A 19,236-nucleotide genomic window follows, 5' to 3' on the forward strand; every position below is an offset into this window, starting at 1 on the left:
GTCTGCAATGTTTTCGCTCCGCTAACGTTTGCTGTAGTTGACGTGAGGACAGGCCGCAGCCTTGTTGGATCTAAATAATCGGAGCTGCAAATTTGCACAGCAGCCTTGCAATTTTGAAAGGCTGACTCTAAGCAAATAGCCAAGGGGCACTATGGCACTGCACACAACCTCATAAGGAGGAGGAGATGGAAGGGTGAAGATCACTTTATGTGCTTTCTCTGTTCACATGTGAGTTAAGAAGATTTTACTGATGTGGAAACTGGGCCCCGAACACAGTTTAAATAATTACAGAATGTGGAAATTATTTAAAATCTAAAAAAAAAAAAACTGTGGTGTACAAATTAACACTGAGTTACATTTACACCCACATAGTTGAAATATAGAACATAAGTGTTGAACTATAAGACTTAAGAGAAATTTAAATCTGTAAATATAAAGTTAACTAGGCTTTCAGCTGGTTTGAGTACAGGCATCTACTGTCCACTAACTAATTGCACTAAATAGCACTGATCAAAATCAGCAGTCCTAAGCTCTGAGTTAAATTTATTCCCACAGGGTTGAATTGCAGGACTTAGAAGCCCATATCATACATTTTACTTGCATTTAATTTCTTTTTACTTTTTATCTGTATTTCATTTCTTTAATGTTTGTGTAGGTACCAAAATGACCATATTCAATTATTACATGACCAGAAAGCAACTTAGGCTAAAACACTCCTTTGAACTTAAGCAACAGCTGGTGGGGCTAAACTGCTGTAGGCCAAGTAGGTAGATATATGTAAATGTATTGGTTCTTGTGACATCACAAAAACAGTGATTTGAGAAGGGCTGTTTTTGCATCTTAGTTTCCATATATGTACTGTATGGACTGGGGATGTTTTGAAACTTTAACAATGTTTATATCCTGTTTAAAACTCTTTTATTTAAAAAGAAAAGCAAGGAAATGTTGTTTTTCATGAAATGGATCATTTAAGAGTTAAACAATAAGACCTTATAGTCTAATCATGGGACTAAAGTATTAATTACAGATCTTAACTCATCTTTAATGGTTGAACCTATGGTTCTGTAAATCTGTAAATCAACAATTATTGTGCTACACTCACAAGTAAAGAATAATAACAGTCTTATACATTCAGCAAACAATCTAAATACACAAATTAATGACCTGATGAATTAGTGAGATCAGCTTTATCCTTTGTTAATTTCAATAAGTAGTACGAGATTCCAGATAAGCACTCTTCCTTGGAGTTAGAGTTACTTAAGAATACAAGTGGTGTACTGGTCAAGGAGTGACCATGTTCTGCATATTTCTCTGCTCTAACATACCTGATTCAACTATTTAGCTAATTCACAAGCTCTTCCTGAACTGAAGTACACTGAAACACATAGTGCTTGGAATTTACATGATTCAAATGTGTCAAGTGGTTGCAGATGAATGAAATATGTTACATGAACACAATTCTCGCTAAATAGGTAAAGTGAAAGACAGCAGTTGTGTTGATGTAATACATTTTATTTTTGTGCAACCACTTGACACATTTGAATCATGAAGTTTTTTTCTTTAGAGCTAGGAAAACACTGTAATGTGGGCAGCTTGAACAGCAGGTTTAGGAAACAGTGATTTACAGCAGTTAGTGTGAGTTTGACCCCTGGAGCCATGAGATTTATCATTCAGTAATTGCTATTAAAAGGGAATTCCACCAATTTTTCTAAATGTCTGCATAATGAAATGGTGAAGATGCAAATAAAATCATTCAGAATGGTTTAATGCGACATGCCACTCACATGTTCACAGTGGTGGTGATAGGAACCAGACATCTAAAGAGTTTAATGCCTCTAAAAGCTATATCATAGAACGTTATTACATGAAATGATTACAAATACACAGCCTGATGCCTAAGACATTGTTTTACAAAAGTTTTGAGAAGGTTTTGGCCTAAAACTTGTTTTTAAAAGCCAATCATTATGGACATGCATCTACAGGGTGTTGTGAAGCAAATAAGTCTCCCAAAAAGCTTATTTTTTACATTTACAACCATTTTTACTATCATATTACCATCAACATTACATATAAAAACTCAGTACACACATGTAGGTTCACTGGTCATTTTGGATAGTAAATAAAATGGCTATATTTGCATTGTCCCCCATGGAAACACAGCCCCTGGTTTCTACCACCACCTTTCTCGAAAAAAAATCAGTGAATGTCACTCTACAGTGCACATACTCAAGTTTCTGTACAATTCTTAAAGTCCTTGTTTGACTCAACAATTGAATTATGTGGAAATATAAAAAGGTGGAGTTCCCCTCAAACTAATATGTAATATATTTATGACCACTGGGATAGGCTCCAGCGCCACCAGTAGTGTAGTGTACAAGAAAAATATTGTATGTTGTTGACACCTGCTATAATTCTCATTTTGGTGAATTTCTCCACTTGATTCAATGAGCTACAAGTGACAACCCTAAAGGCCTGTATATGCGCCCATACTCTTATAGACACATATAAGTTTGATATGTAATATGCCTTAGTATGTAATAAGCCTGGGATTTTAAGGGGTTAAGAATCTTTGGCCTCTAACAGTTAAGAGAGTAAGCATGTATGTTTTGACGTCTGCAGCCTCCACTTCATCGTCTTCGACACGGAGGTGGACCACGACATTCTGAAGGTGTGGGACGGCCCGGCGGAGAGCGGGATCCTGCTGAAGGAGTGGAGTGGTTCCCTCCTGCCCGAGGACACGCACAGCACCTTTAACATCCTCACACTGCAGTTCGACAGCGACTACTTCATCAGCAAGTCAGGCTTTTCCATTCAGTTCTCCAGTAAGCAGCTCCTGCTCTCCCTCTCCAGCTTCCTCTTGCTGTCTCTCACCCTTGTTTCATCTCCCTCACTGTCATCATATCCTCTATTCTGTCTGTAGTTTCCAGCTTACGCGTTTCATTCCTGTTCTATTTATTTCCAGCGTATAGTGTCAGAAATATACCGCTCAAAGGGCCCTAATTACTCATACATGCTGCTGTGAAACTTGTATAATTAAACTTGTGCTTGAAATGTGACAAAGTAGATGAAATAGGGCTATTTTTTGTATCTCTGTAGATGTGCAGCATATGCATATGGACTCTGTCATGTGAGTTGTTGGGAGGCTCACAGCATGGCATATTTAGAGGAGAGCAGCTGTCTCTGCTTCTCTCGCTCTCTTTCTGTCTCTCTCTATCTCTCTCTGTCCCCCCTCCCATCCCTTGGTGTCTGATGTATGCCCCACTGATCTTAAACTAATCTAAAATTTATCTGCGTTACTTCAGCTACAACTGCCTCAACCTGCAACGACCCAGGCATCCCCCAAAACGGCAGCCGCTATGGGGACAGCAGAGAGCCGGGAGACACCATCTCCTTCCAGTGCGACCCAGGCTATCAGGTCCAGGGAGTGTCAGAGATCACGTGTGTCCAACTCAACAACCGCTTCTTCTGGCAGCCTGACCCTCCCACCTGCATAGGTCAGTTGCAGCTGCGTTTTATGTTTCCACAGTGCTTTTTTCTTTCCTTCAAAGTAGTCCCACTTAATATAAAGTGTCTGTTATAACTGTGTAGTTACACATTAACAATACATGCAGCAACAATGTAATTACTGTTGATGTATTTAGTGTTACAGAAGGATTCCAGAAGTACAGCTTATGTAAGTAAATGTTTGTATCAGCTTCAGTTTTACATGTAGTTACACAAGTGTGTCTTGCGTAGTTGCCAGAACATATTTTCTCTTATGTAATTATACATTGTGTAATAGAGTGAGGGTACTTACATTTGTATTAACTGTTTTTCCAACAAGACTTTTCTGATTGTAACATGAGGTGTTTAATTACCTACATTAATTACAGAATGGTTTAATACCAGAAATATTAGGGTACCAACACAAGTATATTGCTGCGCCTAGCTAAATGTTTCCTTGGTGTTTCCTGAGCAGATGCAGCATAACTGCTCTCATAATGTAGGTATTTAAACCATTCTTGTGCCAATCAGAGAAGTCCTGTTGGACAAGCAGGATTTCATACAAATGTATGTAGTAGTTACATTGTTGTTGCATGTGTAATTACACAGTTTTTACAGACAATATAGTGGGACTGCAATGACTTGATGAGGATTTTGAAAGGATTTTCTCTTTACCACAAATGTAGTCAATTGGCCAAGACATCTGAAGTGTGCTGCTGTAGTATTGCACTGGAGCTAGGAGGTTAATGTAGCTGTAATGGAAGTCTGTGGGGACATTCAGACAACGCTTTATTTCTTTGAAGCAGGTTAATGCATTTGATTGACAAGCAAGATTGAGACAGTGAAGACTGAAACAATCGATAAACATTATACATTATCCCCTCTTTATGACACATAGGGGGATTTTGGGGGGATTTGGAGACTTCTCTGGTGGAAATGTGTAATTGCATTTAATATGCAGAGACCATTTTATATAGAAAACATATATAATAATAAATAGAAAACTCTCTTTCACGTTCAGATGGTGGTAGTCTTTGCGAGGAGCTTGAGGCTAAATATGCTCATAACAGCATTAGGTAGCATTTTCTCCATGTTGAATAAGTGATTTGAGAGATCGTTTTTAAAACTAGACATGCATTTTGCAGAATAGAGGACGGCTTTTCAGTCGCGATGTGCAGTGTTCCATCAACAATAGTGAAACAAATTGTGTTTGAGAATTTGGATAGATGTGGCTTGAACGTCCCCTGTGTCACCCAAAATCTTCAATCCTAGATGACAGAGACTTGAGTTACATTAGTCTTGTAGCTCCAGTTCAAAATGATGTAAATTTTATTTTTCTGCCAAAACATCTCTTTGGCCCAGTGGTTCTCAGATCTGGTTCTAGAGTATAACTGCCTTGTACATTTTAGAGTACCCTGCTCCCAACACACCTGATCCAAATAATGAACTGATGAATAAGCTCTTCCTGAGGTGAACTGAGTGATAGAACAGGAGAACGCTATGACATGCAGGGCAGTGCTGCTCCAGGAGCAGGAATGGGTACCACAGCTTTTATCCTTAGAAGTTATTGCCAGTGATAAAAGCATGTTCTAATTTTTATTATTTTTGACACTGAAACAACTAGATAAATTCAGAAGTGCAGACGCAGAATAATAATCGAATGTAATTCATTACATGAATGTCTTAATATTTATGTAAGCAATTATGCAATGTAAATCCAATGTATAGCAAACCAACAATAACTCTAGACTCATGCTTGTGTTCAGAATATGGCTTTTGACTTCACAGACTGTTTGTCCTTGCATGTAGAGCACTTTGTAGGAATTTAAGGGAGTTATGTAACATTCCTCCAAGCACAGCTTTATAGGAGCGAGTCAAGCTGCTAGCTAGTTTATTGTTTCCTAAATTACAGTGTGCGCTCGCTATTGCCTGCTCCTGGACCTCTAATTGTTTTCTGCTCTATTCCTTTTATTTCCTTCACCACCTTGTGCAGATGTTGAGGACGAGCATTGTCTAGCATGTGTTGGGAAGCCATATGCGTCAGGGAGCACATTTATCAGAGAATGTCTATATTCAGATTGTGTCTCCAAACCGGTTGCCATGTTACTGCACTGCAATGTTCTCAGTCGCTCTTAAGAGCTCCGTGACTGAGGCTTAAGCGCTTGTGACCAAGGTTGTTTTCATGCTTGGTGACTAGCCAGCCTGGCGGTATCGCTTAGGTCACTGCGTTTGATATATTAATTATTACTTTCAAGATCGAGAAGTGACATTTACATATCCTTCCAGATAATTGTACCGAGCTCTACTAAATCTTCTTGATAATTCATCGCATTATTGATCTCCGCCTTTTTTTATGTTCCCAGAGTCCTTCAACTGTTATTGTCCTTCAGATAATGAACCCAGAGTAATCACTGTGTAATCAATTCAGCGAACGCTGTTCATCGTCTGCGTGCGTATGTGTGTGTGTATTTATTGAAGCCCTCATGTTAAAGCTATCTCTCGCCCTCGCTCTCCTTGTTGTGATAGCTACCTGTGGAGGCAATGTGACAGGACCTGCTGGGGTAATTCTATCACCCAACTATCCTCAGCCCTACCCGCCAGGAAAGGAGTGTGACTGGCGAATAAAAGTCAGCCCGGACTTTGTCATCGCTCTAATTTTCAAAAGGTAATGTGCTCGCTCGCGGTCGGAGGCCACCCACTCTGACTCTACCAGATGGGCGCTTGCATTATACTGATGCATGTCACGGAGTGGGAAACAGTTACAGACCAGGAAACATTGCCTTCTTTCAAAAAAAAACAAAAAACAAAACGGACAGCACAACAAGTCTCTTTCTTTCATTCATGAAAATTAACGTTTTACTTTTTACGTCATTCAGAGTGGCTTGGTGTGAAATGCTCTGTTCTAAAGAAGCTTACTGAGTTTGTACTATTTTCAGTTAAATATATGGTTTAAATGATTTGCACATCGTTGCATTCTGTTTTTATGTACATTTTGCTAAGCACTCCTGGTTTCCAAATAAAGTGGTTGTATTTGTGTTGTAGACATTGTAACTCCTGGTTCCTATCACCACCACAGTAAAGAAATCTGAGTCAGTCAGAACTGTTTCTCATCAAACCACTCTGAATGAGTTACATCTCAACAGCAGAATTATGCAGGACTTTTGAGAAATCAGTGGAATTCCCCTTTTACCCTTGTGTTTAGATTGGGTTAGCTTTTTTTTTTTTCCCAAGTCTGTGCATTTTCTATTCTCATTATTTTGCTATAATGAGAGGTTGTCTAGCTAATGGTAAGATGAAAACCGAACCTTTTATCCTATGTATGACAGTCAGGATAGTTGACAATGTTATAAACGAATGTTGGGTAAGTTCCTGTCAGCATTTCACATGCCGCCATGCTGAACTCACCAGTTAATTAACCCCTAAATGACTACTGTTTACAGTTTGTTTGTGTATTCTTGTGTTTGTGTTTGTGGCTTTCTGTATGTTAACCCACAGAAACTGGTCCAAAATTCCGGACTTCACCCGGCTCTCCCGATTACCCACTTCAACAATGCCATAAGGGATTTTGAGTATTTTGGGAAACTGTGATGAATAGTATACTGGAAATAATTTAGGTGTCCTGAGTATTTATTAGAGATGGAGCAATACCAGTTTTCCTGTACGGGTACCATTATTGAAACCTTGAGTATCAGCAGATACCGAATGAATATATTTTCTTTAAAAACTACTAAGGTTCTTTTCTAATTGAATGACTTCTAATGATTTAAAAATAATAGCGACTCAGTCACTGTTAACCGCGCAGGAAGAACTATGCAGCTAATACAGTGAGAGTGTATGCTGTTACAGTATAGATTTGTTACAGGATTGGATCACATTCATAGTTTTTTTTTTATTCAATATGCGATCCACCATTTTCTGCTGAAAACAGCCCAGTGTCGATACTCATCTATATCAATATGCCATCCCTTGTATTTATGTTATTTTAACTAGAGATGGCATTGATCCAATAATGGATATCGGTATTGGGCACATAAGAAGACTAAAGCTATGACAACAAGAAAGACCACTAACTTTACTTTCGTTGATGGAGAAGATGTGGAAATGGTGGACAGCTCAGATTATTACCATCAGAGGATCCAGCGCTCAAGAAGTATGACACATTGGCTCTTGGCAGAACAAGGACGAAGGAGCTTGAAAAGATCTTTGAATGAAATTATTTGTCTCTACAAACAAAGATCAGAACTGTCCAGGCTTTGGTTCTTTATGGATGTGAAAGCTGGACAATAAACAAGCAAGACAGGAAAAACATTGATGCTTTTGAACTTTGGTGTTGGCGAAAACTTCTAAGAGTACCTTGGACTGCAAAGAAAACAAACAAATGGATTCTAGACAAAATCGAGCCTCTGCTCTCACTCGAAGTCCAGATAACCAAACTGAAGCCCTTATTTTGGACATATTCTGAGAAGAACCAGTTCAATGTAAAAGACCATTATGCTTGGAAGAGCTGAAGGTAAAAGAGGACGACCAGCTACAAGATGGACACAATCAGAGGAATCATGAACCAGCCATTCAGAAGCCTGAAGACCCAAACAGAAGACAGGATATCCTGGAGAAACACAACCAGATGGTCACCAGGAGTCAGACACAAATCAACAGCACTTAATAATAATAATTGGGCACATTTCAGCAAAAATTGCTAGATTTACAACTACATATTTACATATACATATGTAAATATCTACATACAACTACAAACATTTTTTAAGCCATTTTAGAATCTGCAGCTCTGTCATACAGGGCACATCAAAAAGTTCACTGACTCTACTGAAGGGCAGCATTCATAAACCTACATGACAACTGCAGGAGCCTACAAAAAATCTGTAAAGGTTTGTTTCAGCAAGCATCAGCATCATGTCACCTGTCATAAAAGACTTGTGCAGACCTCATGAACCCTGCCCTTCAGTGAAATGTAACCAAAATTGCTTCATTCTATACAGCGTTTTAGCTTCATGTTAATTATTTAATATTTGTGACTTTGTACAGGAATAGCATATATCATTTTATACATGTCACTTTTTAAATATCTACAGCCAAAGTGGCTTTGTTATTCAAAACATTCATTACAACCTTTACAGTTGTAGTGTCTATTATTGCCATGTATCTCCTAAAAAAACATCTATTAATGTAACTGACCTTGTAAGTGGTATTTACAAATGATGTAAAAACAAGAAACGAGCGTTCACATGACATATCATATGATAAAGCTATGTTTATACACAATTAATCTGCATTTACTTGCTGTCATAGTACATATAACAATCAGATTCTGTAGTGAAAGTCCATGGGAGTAATCAGCCTTTCAGATTTATAATGAGAATTGAGGCTACCTACCTGTCTCTGCAACAAAACAAGCTTGACAAATCAGCTGTGTCCTTCATTTCTTTCTCCTCCAACTTCTTTTGGGGCCTCTTTATCTAGATATTGATGGAATACTGGTGGTGAAGAAAGGCCCGAGAACACATGACAACTGTCTCTTCAACGTCTTCTAAATGATAAAATTCTGAACTTTCCTTCATTGCTCAGTCCTTAGTACTGCTTTCTTGTTTATGCAGCTTTAACATGGAGCCCAGCTACGACTTCCTGCACATCTACGAGGGTGAGGACTCTAATGGGCGGCTGATCACCAGCCTGCAGGGCAACCAGGTGCCTGAGCGCATCGAGAGCAGCGGCCACAGCCTCTTTCTTGCCTTTCGCAGTGACGCCTCCCTCGGCATGTCTGGATTTGCCATTGAGTACAAAGGCAAGTCCCTCACCATCACTATCAAAGGGCCCTGCACTCTTGAAATAAGTGTGCCAAAAAGTTCTGTGGAACGACATCATAGATTAGAAGTAAACAGAAGTGGTTTATCTATGGAATCGCTCCAGAGAACCCTGTTATTTTTAAGACTGTGGGTAGTGTTGTAGGGCCAAATCAGAATCAGGCTTTATTGGCCAAGTATGTTTTGCAAATGCAAGGAATTTGTAAATCTTCCGTTACGCATTAGCTCACAATGCACAGTATGCTGACAAAAATAATGCACTGAATTTACCTCATTCATATGCATACATAATTTCCATATTAATGAAATATATCACATCAATGCACTTACTGCTAAAAGTAAGTAAACTGAAGTCAAAATTGTGTTGATGTAATGTATTTTATTCACATGGAAATAAGGTATACATTTGAATCAAGCACATTGAATGCATTACTTTGCAGCATAGCTCCCAATAGTGCTTTTTAGAAAATGAATGTCATATTAACATCTCATCCATACCACTCAACTCCAGTGGTGGGGACTCACTGCCCTGGAGTTTTAAGAATTCTCTGTCCCGAAACACTTGATCCAACTCATAAGCTTATTCTAAAGCCTTTCATAGAAAGGAGTGTTGGGGCAGGGACTGAAATTTGGAAACACTGTTATAGGATATTTTAGGCCTTGAAAGAATGGTTTAATCAAAAAGTCCTGATGTTGCCTTTATGACAGCACACAGCCACCAATACATTTATGGAAAATAAATTATGGTAATTGGCATCTACCATGTTTCCATTCTTACAAGGGCATTTCTAAACTGCTGGTTTTACTATGGCCCAGTCTTTTGGTGTATTTCCACCAGGCACCGTGGTCCAGCACAGTATGTTTACAAATCCAAACCTAGAACTGTTTGTACTTTCCACTTAAACAGACACATCATTCACTCCAGTGACACCATGCAGTGAATCTATGATTATTCCTATTGACCAAGCAATGGTTTGTATCATTACTAGCTCCACCCATTCATTCCAGCTTGGCCACTTGGTACCTTGGTCCAAGAAGGCTAGCTAAATTCAGCATGGGTGTTCAGGTATAGCACATGTTATTTGGCAGTAAAAATTATGACAAAAAGCGTTATTACAGATTTGCAACCACAGCAATGCCCAGTACAAAAATGGCATAAATTAATGGGGACAACTCAACCTCTTTGTTTGCCAGTCGTAAGGGCAAAACAGTTTGCATTTACAACAGAAAGCTGCATCTTTGACTGAATACTCTGACCAGGAAAGGTTAAAAGATTCTCTTTTCTGCTGAAGTACTGGCGTGGGCACAGAGACACTCTTATTTGCTTTGATGTGTGTCTTTGTCCTTCAGGTCTTCTCACTTTTCTACTTGTGATTTTATGTGTGCATCATTAGTTCATGCTAGATAACTGACACAAGCTTGCAAAATGAGAAGCTGATAAATTTACATTGGGCCTCATTCACCAATATCCTCCTACGTTTTTTTTCTTAAATGTGTTCTTGAGAAAGGTCCTAAGAAAAGTCTGCGTCAGATTCATGTCGTGTTCTTAAACCGCAGAACTGTTCACGGCTTTGTGCTCTTGAGTGTAAGTAGATTCTGTTCTTACCTAAGAACAAATCCTGGATAAAAAATTGGTGAATGTCAGAATGATCTAGAAAACTGCACAAGTGGGTTTTAAGAAGACCTATCTTCTCAAGAACGGTTGGTGAATGAGGCCCAAGGTTCCTTTTATTTAAAAAAGAAATACAACATTAGTGGTGTATTAAAGGCAGGTAGACTATATAAGTGGCTAATTTAACTAATGGCTTTGATTTAACGGTCTAATATGAATTTTTGGTAGGCGCTAGTGGTTAGCCCCTAACTCAAGCATCAGCATTACTCTGGGTGCTCTGTTTGTAACATTTATATAGCTGTGCTGCTAAGTACTTGCCTACAGCTAGCTCTTTATTGAGAACAGTTGCTGTACAGTCTGATATGGAAACTGAAAGTGTTCAAAGGAAGTATGGTGGGTCATTGTGGGAAATGTAGTGTCTGTAGTGAATTTGCACATGTTTGTGTTTATTTTAGGCCAGCAGTCAGGGTTAAAATGGGAAACTTTATAGCTCACAGTTTGACTTTTTCATATGCTTATAGTGGGGCATGGCAGCATTTAGGTCTAGAGACACCCCTGCTTTGTAAACAACTGTAGCTGTTTTCTTTAAGAAGAGCGTAATCTAATGATTTGGTTCATGAAATTGTGCATTGCAGGTGGGCCTTCAGAATTTAAGATTGTAATAGACTCTTTAGCTCTTTCTGGACACCTTATCTTGATAAATAAAGTCAATGGTTGCCTAAGCAGTTAGCTCGGATTACATGTTAGATGAAGTGCAATTGCAATTGCATTAAGAGTCTCTCTGGACTGTGGAGTTAGTCTAAATTAAAGTCTGAATGGCTTTTCCTTGATTACTTAGATCGCTAGATTAACACACATTGCTGCTTACTGACAGTGCAGTCATATGTATGTTTATTTTATGTCTGTGGAGGCAGGTGATGCTTCGGCCATTGCTACTATCTCTTCTATTCAGCTTTGTGATCATTAAGAGAAGAGGAAATCCAGGGAGGAGAGTAGCTGATGGAGGTCAGAAGAGTCTTTACGAAGCCCACGCTTCATTACGCTTTATATACTTAAGATGCTGTTACTGACATTCCTTGAAGTAATATGTGGAATTTTCTTACGCCGTCACTCGTTGTGCATCACGTTAGAGCGAAAGAGCCATGCATCTGTTTAATAGCACATTAAGTGTTCGGTGGAGTAATAGCCGTTCTGTCATTAGTCGGCACGCTGTTAAGTGGTTTTGCAGCAACGTGCATGTGTGTTGTATATTAAGTCAAATATTGTGCATCCATTTTGCTATATTATTAACCTTTCTACTTGAATACCTAGTAATTTTCCTCAGGGGCAAAGCATGTTTCTCTTTTCTTTAAAGGATGTACTTAACGAAATGCCAAAGCAATTCAGCACAGACAGCACGTCCACCCCCCAAAAAACATGTAATGTGGCTTTTTAATTCAGATGGCCCGCCCACCTTTCATAGTGACTGTGGTTATTTTGAAATATAAAACATAAACTGAGCATTTCTTTTCTTTTTCCATGCCTGGACTACAAAGCTGCTGTGTTTTATTTCCGAGCGCATTGCCACTTTTCAAGCAGAATATACAGAGCACCAAGTGATACTGGCCTGTGATGCTTGTGAAATGAGAGTTTCTCAAAGCCTCTGGGTGCAATCACACTCTAGGCCTATGCATCTTGCCCAGTTTTCTCTTGAAAGCCTTAAAAGAGACAGGATCTGAATGGGTATTTGTATGGAAAGCAATTCAATTCGAGTGTTGTGATTATTCTCATTTAAATCCCAAGACCTCACCTAATACCTTTTGTCTTATTTTCATACCAAATCGTTCATCATATTTAGTTATAATATTACATTGTTTCTCAATTCTGGTCAGGAAGTCCCATTTTCCTGCAAAGTGCATCATTTTCCATACTGACTTTCCATACTAACATACCCACTTCAGCACAGACTTGTCATCTTCAGTTATAACAAAAGCTACATGTGAGAAATTTTCTCTGTACAAATTATTTCTCACATGTAGCTATTTTAAATGACTGGAGAAATTCAGTTAAAAATGGCAGATTCCAAACTGTCAACTGTCAGCAATTTTTTTTTGTGTTCAAAAAGAGAAGATATTTTATCATTTAAATTTAATGAGGTGTTTTTTCTTTGCCATATTTTGATCATTTTTGACATTGGAACAAACAAAGAAGTCAGACATGCAGATTTTAACTTGCCGAAAGAGAACGTAAAATGAAGGTAAGTTATTTTGAGACTTTGGCTTTGTCCCCTTTAACTCATTAAAATCTGCCCCAGAGTATTTGTGACATGTGCTTGTCCATTTTGGTCATAGTAAACTGAATCAGTGTGTGGGAATTGGACCTTTCTGCATGCTACTGTTTCCTATTACTGTGTAAAAGAAGCACAAGCCTTTATTACTGGATGATGAGCGTGAGCACACACTCGAAATACGATTAAACCTTAAAGGCTTGTTTTTGATTTGTTAGAGTAACAACAATCATTTCAGTAGGACTCACCAATGACTGATTTCGTTTCTCGAACTTTCAGGGTGAATAAATTTAACTTTGGTGAAGATTTTGCACAAAATATCCTTAGGAACTCATTAATTTTGGACTCACTCTGGAGCGCCCTCTAGTTTGACAAACTCGGAAGACATTACTGAGTGGCAGTTCTCCTCACTAGAAATTCTCTGGTGCTACTGCTTTGGCCAGAAGCAGAGGCAGCTCTTCATATAGCAGCGCCGAACCTCTAAAACAGAGGAAATGCTAATTTTAGCAGTGTTTAAGCACAAACCTTTAGACCTTGTTTCCTCACTAGCTCTAAACAAACACATGAAAGAGAATGTATAATATGCAGTCAGTTGGGAGACAGTCTGATTATCTTTATTTTTTTTGTTTCACTGGTTAGCCAGCATGCTAAATGGAATGCTAGTTTGTTTGCTAACCACAGCTGCAAGTCACCCCACTTTACCCATGCCAGTTATCTTCACTTTTTTTTGCTACGCATCAGTGTGCAGTACTATGCTATGGCAAATGATGAGTTTAGTTATCTGACATAATTATGTTCATGTTTTTGTTTTTAGTGTTTATGGTAGATTAGTTAGCTAACTCACTAACTGCAGCTGCACACAAGTCACCTGACTGCCGCCAACCACAGCTATCTACATTTTTTTGCTACAGGTCAGTGTGCAGCACTATACTATCATGGTTATATTATAAGTATAATGATATAAGTTAACTGCATCAACAAGGAGGATTTTTTTCTAGGCTGGTCTCCTGGTTGTCATTTTTCAAGGTAATGTGAAGTGCGGAAGTCTTGTGTGACTGCAGCTTTATGCTGTTATTAACTTCAAAAAGGCAGTGTATGAAACAAAATAAAAATCTGAGCATTGGTCTTTCTGATCATGTTCTTTGTATATCAGCATAAAAGTGACTACATCATTGAGAAACTGCATTCTTGGTAATCCTTGGTGGAAACACGCTGCCTGTGTTTTGGTCACTAGTGTCATCTACAGTGTCTTGTTTGTTCTAAACCGAAGGCCTTCGTCTTTGATTTGGCTCTCCTGTGCTCTCGAGGTGCAACACTATTGATTCCAGTTCTCCCTGCAAACTCATTACTCCTCACACACCGGCCATAAAGCAAGCAATGCCTCAGTCCATTTGCCTACTCTCCTTAAAGGTGAGCGATAGTCGCCGCTGAATAACTCATCCTTCCCAAGACAGAGTCTAATGCTCGCTTAGCCATAATGCAGCAGATGGGATGTGACATTTTTGATGGCAAACAGTGCAGCTTTCTCTTCTCCCCTGTCATTTGTATTACCTTTTTTCCACTTTTAATTCATATCCTCACTTAGCCGGTATATTTTTTTCTTTTTCTACAAAAGTCAATCTCCAAACCGTTATTGTTCATCACACACCAGTAGGCACAGTCATTTGCTGAGTTATTGGGTGAAAGACGCGAATATCAAAACAGCGCCATCCGAGCCGCTCTCCTTCTTTAAGGGCGGGAGGGGAAGAAGAAGAGCGTCTACTAATTATGAAACCCAGATAATGTGTTAATGCTCAAACTCAAATTCTAGTCTCACCTCAGCGACTGGTAACTGTAGGCGTACACTTAAAATGAAGGTGCAAGGGTTCTTTTGGAGCGATGCAAGAACTGTTGGTTACTTAAAGAACCTCTCAATGGATAATTCCTTGAAAGTAAATGAAACCTGAATTTCAAGAACCTTTTCAAAGTTTAAAGAACCTCCATGTAATGTAAAGGTTTCATACACCCTTTATATTAAAGGTTCCCAAAATGCTAAAAGCACAGTCTCAGACATCTCAGTTAGCTACGTTATAGCTGTATGTTTCATGCCATCACCGTGTCATCTTAGTGTCACATTTCAGCATATTGGACTGTGATAGGTTCATGCTTATTTGTGGCGTATCATACTAAGCTGCTGCATAAAGCCTCACAAATCACCTTTTCTATATAATCATATGTCAACCAAGTTAACAATTAAAAAAAAAAAACGCACATTTTTGTCTGTAGGGAGTCTTTAAACAACTATCCACTGAAGTGTTCGTTAGGGAACCAAAATGAGTTTTTGGCATCACTCCAGACAACTCTTTTGGCAGCTTTTTATTTTTCATGAGTGCAGTGCAGACTCAGCTCAGGTGTTGCTCCTGTGTTGTTACCATGTACCTGCTTTCTTTTTATTGCTTAGTTCTTTGTTTGTTCTGGTTGTATAAGGGTTTCATTAGCACCTTGAACATGGATGGTTGTTCAGTCTCAGGTTATTTTTCCAGGATTTAAGCGTTCAGTGAAAAAATATTTACACAGTTTTCCTTTTACCTCAAAAATAGTTGATCAGCTAAGACATATTTTGCTTCTTTAGTTTCACTCTGGAGCTACAAAGTGTAACGTTGGGGCTGAGGCAGGTTACAAGTGCGAAGTGACTTAATTAGGGACATTCAGATACTCAAGGTTGTAGCAGGCAGGGGTCAACATACAGGCAGGCAGGAAAAGATGCAGATCCATACTTGAAATCAGAGAGAAAAGCAAGGGTCAAAACCAGTAAAACCCAAAGACAAGAAACAGGCTCAGAACTCTGGTAAAATACACAGAGACTTCACAAACACACAGTGGAAACAAAGGAGTATATGTAGCAGTCTTAATGAGCTCCAACAGGAGCTGCAGGTGTGTGGGAGAGGAGGAGAGTGGGAGGAGCCAGGGAGAGTCCAAGTTGAGTCTTCCCAGAGGAGGGGAGATGTGATACAAAGCTGTTGTAGCTAACAAGCTATGGATTGAATGCCACACTAGTTAGCACTGTGCAGAATTAGCCTGAATCGCATAGCTAAGAACAGCACTAGTAGCCCACTTGAAGCTTGAATTTAACTTTTGTCCATTTTTATGAAAGACGGTGTGTTGCACAGTCTCAGAAACCACATAAGCAAGTCTATTTGAGATTACTTAAAAGGGAATACCACCAAAGTCATTCAGAGTGGTTCAGTGCTCCATTCTAAAGGTGATAAGAACCAGATGTCTGAAGAGAGGTTCCTATCACCACCATCCTGAAAATCCTGCTAGAAAAAAACAGCATAGACCAGCACAGCTGGTCACTGGTAAAACCATCGTATGTTGGTTAAAACCATTTAAGTATGCAGGAATGCAAAAGATTCAATGGAATTCCCCACTTAATAACTTGACATGCAGTTTACCCAGTGTTAGTTGGTGGTATATAAGCTTTTCGTTACTTATTAGCTGTATTAGCCTTGTAGCTTTAGTACGAAACAAAAGAAGCAAAGTTCTGACAACAAACATGTCTTGGCTAATACATTTAGTGAGAGTGAAGAAAAAACTGTACATTGGATTTTTTTTTTATCAAAATATAGCTTTAAATTGAAGCTGTTGAATTGATTTCTTTACAGATTTCATTGATTCTCATCACTTGAGTCAAAGCCGTACTTATTATAGTTACCCGTGTGAATTTGAAATGACGTGCCTGTTTTAAACGAGGCGTAATGCGCTCAGCGTGCGCTCCTAATTCTTCCCTCGCTGGAGGAATTTGAGGAAAACAGTGTTGTGCTGGAGAAATCTGAGCGATATGTTCTCCTTCCTCACCTCCTCCCACTTTCGGCAGTCCCTGAAGCACGAGCAAAGGGAGAAGTGGGCTGTTAGCTGTCATCCCGTTTGGCAGCCCCTCCCAACGCCACCTCCACAGCTTTCTCCACTGCCCGTTTCCCAACGGCTGGCCTGCTGCTGCCCTCTGCCAGCTCCCCTCGTCCACTCCAGCACTGCTGGACCCTCTCTAATGCACAAATGGCCTAAAGCTATTTTTCCTGCTGTTCACCCCCTCTGGATCTAGTTTCTATCTCTCTGTCTTTCCTCTCATGGCTGTTTTTCTCATTTTCACTTTACTTTCTTTCTTTCTCTTTCTTTCTTTATCTTTCTTTCTTTCTTTCTTTTTTCCACTTCACCTTTTCTAACATTCTCTCTCCTTTTCCTCCTCTTATCTCTCTCCTTTCCCTGTTTTTTTTTCACTCTTGCCTCTGTCTTTCCCTTCTGCTTCTCCTTGACCTTCTCTCTCCTTTCCTCTTCTTCAGGATCTTTCTAATATTCTCTTTCTTCCACTCCTCTCTTACTCTCTCTTCCTTTCTCATTCTCACATATCTCTCTTTCCTTCCTTGTGCATCTCTACTCTGCTTTTCACCTCTATCTAACATTCTCTTTCCTCTATTCCCTCCTTCTCCCTCTCTTTGCTTTTTATTTCTCACTTCTTCTTTTTCATTTCTCCTTTCCTCTCAATTTCTCTACTTTCTTTCTTTATCTCTCTAACCTCCTCTTTCCTTTCCTGTCTCTCTTTCATCCTATTTTTCTCTATTGTTTGCTCTTTCTACTTTTCAGTTTTTCATCTCATTCTCTCTAACTTTCACTTAACCCTTTACTTGTTCTGTTTTTCATCCCCTCTCCCTGTTCCCTCTCTTCTGATCTCTCTCTCTTTCTTTCTGTCTGCCACACTCTGTCCCTTGGCCGCCAGTATACTGTAGTGGCTGACAGTGGGTTAACTTCACCGCTGACTCTCGTGCTGTTGTGGGCTGCTGCAGCATCTGATTAGCGCTATTCAGGATCAAAGCTGGCTTTAATTGAATTACAGGTATTAGTGCCATAACTTTTTTTTTTCCACTCGTACTGCTTGGGCACAGTCGAGCAGGAGTGTGTGGGTGGGCGGTGTGCTTTAAAGTCTGCGGTGGTGATTATTTCTTGTAAGTGCCTTTAATGGATCTTGCCAATGCTCTTTGAAAGCTGATTACGTTAGCGCAATTATTCATTTGCATCAGTTGTATCGTTTCCTCCTTGTTCTTGCAGAAAAGCCGAGGGAAGCGTGCTTCGACCCTGGAAACATCATGAATGGAAGCCGGCTGGGAATGGACTACAAACTTGGATCCACTGTCACATACCAGTGCGACTCGGGCTACACCACCTTGGGCCCGGCCACACTCACCTGCATCATTGGAGCTGACGGAAAACCTGTGTGGGACAAAGCTCTTCCTACATGTAAAGGTAAGACTCCTGTGATTTGCTTTCTGGATAGGGCAATCAAACAGACTCCCAACATAATGTGTTTTTCTCCCTGGCCACTTTATTAGAAACCCCACCTTTCTGGTGTACTATAGACTGTAGCTCATATGTTGCACAGTTTGCATTAGTCATCCTCATCAATGGTCAGTTTCTGATGACAGGGCTGCTCTTGGCTGGGTATTTTTGGGTGGTAGTCCATTTTCAACCTGGCAGTGACACTGTCCAGACCCCAGCAACACCGCTGTGTCTGATGCACTTATACTGGCACCACTTCCTGTCTACCACAGAAACTGACAAATGATGAATGAGGTAAAGATGGGGGCTGTCAAATAAAGCCTCTGCCTATTGTGGGTGGACAGTAACCGCAAGTACAAGGTATGTGTTTCTAATAAAGTGGCCAGTGAGTGGAAGCACAAAGTTGATGTTTCTAATAAAGTGGACAGTGAGTAGAAGTACAAGGCAGGTGTTTCTAATAAGATGGCCTGTGGGTGGAAGTACAAGCTTGGTGTTCGTAAAGTGGCCAGTGAGTAGACGTACAGGGCAGGAGTTTCTAATAAAGTGGCCAGGGAGTAGGCAAACAGGGCAAGTGCTTCTAATAAAATGGCTGGTGAGTGAAAGTTCAATGTGTTAAGGCTCTTGATCACATATAGATTATTACAACTGCAAAATCCAGTTGATTAACTCCAGACCTTCTTTCTTTTGCAACTTTTTGGGATTCCAGCCCTTTGATCCACCTTAATTTTTGCGTTCTTTCATTTTGT

General features: G+C 39.6%; 1 protein-coding gene across 1 annotated transcript in view; it reads left to right on the forward strand.

Moving 5' to 3' along the window:
* Positions 1 to 19,236, forward strand: part of LOC118810153 (CUB and sushi domain-containing protein 1-like) — a 597,007-nt gene that overhangs the window by 451,973 nt on the left and 125,798 nt on the right. The window contains 5 exon segments of the mRNA XM_036573713.1: positions 2,620 to 2,822; positions 3,303 to 3,494; positions 6,010 to 6,148; positions 9,096 to 9,283; positions 18,263 to 18,457. Of these exon segments, the coding sequence (XP_036429606.1) occupies positions 2,620 to 2,822; positions 3,303 to 3,494; positions 6,010 to 6,148; positions 9,096 to 9,283; positions 18,263 to 18,457 (917 nt within the window).

This window comes from Colossoma macropomum, unplaced genomic scaffold, assembly GCF_904425465.1.
Source record: "Colossoma macropomum unplaced genomic scaffold, Colossoma_macropomum, whole genome shotgun sequence".
NCBI lineage: Eukaryota > Metazoa > Chordata > Actinopteri > Characiformes > Serrasalmidae > Colossoma > Colossoma macropomum.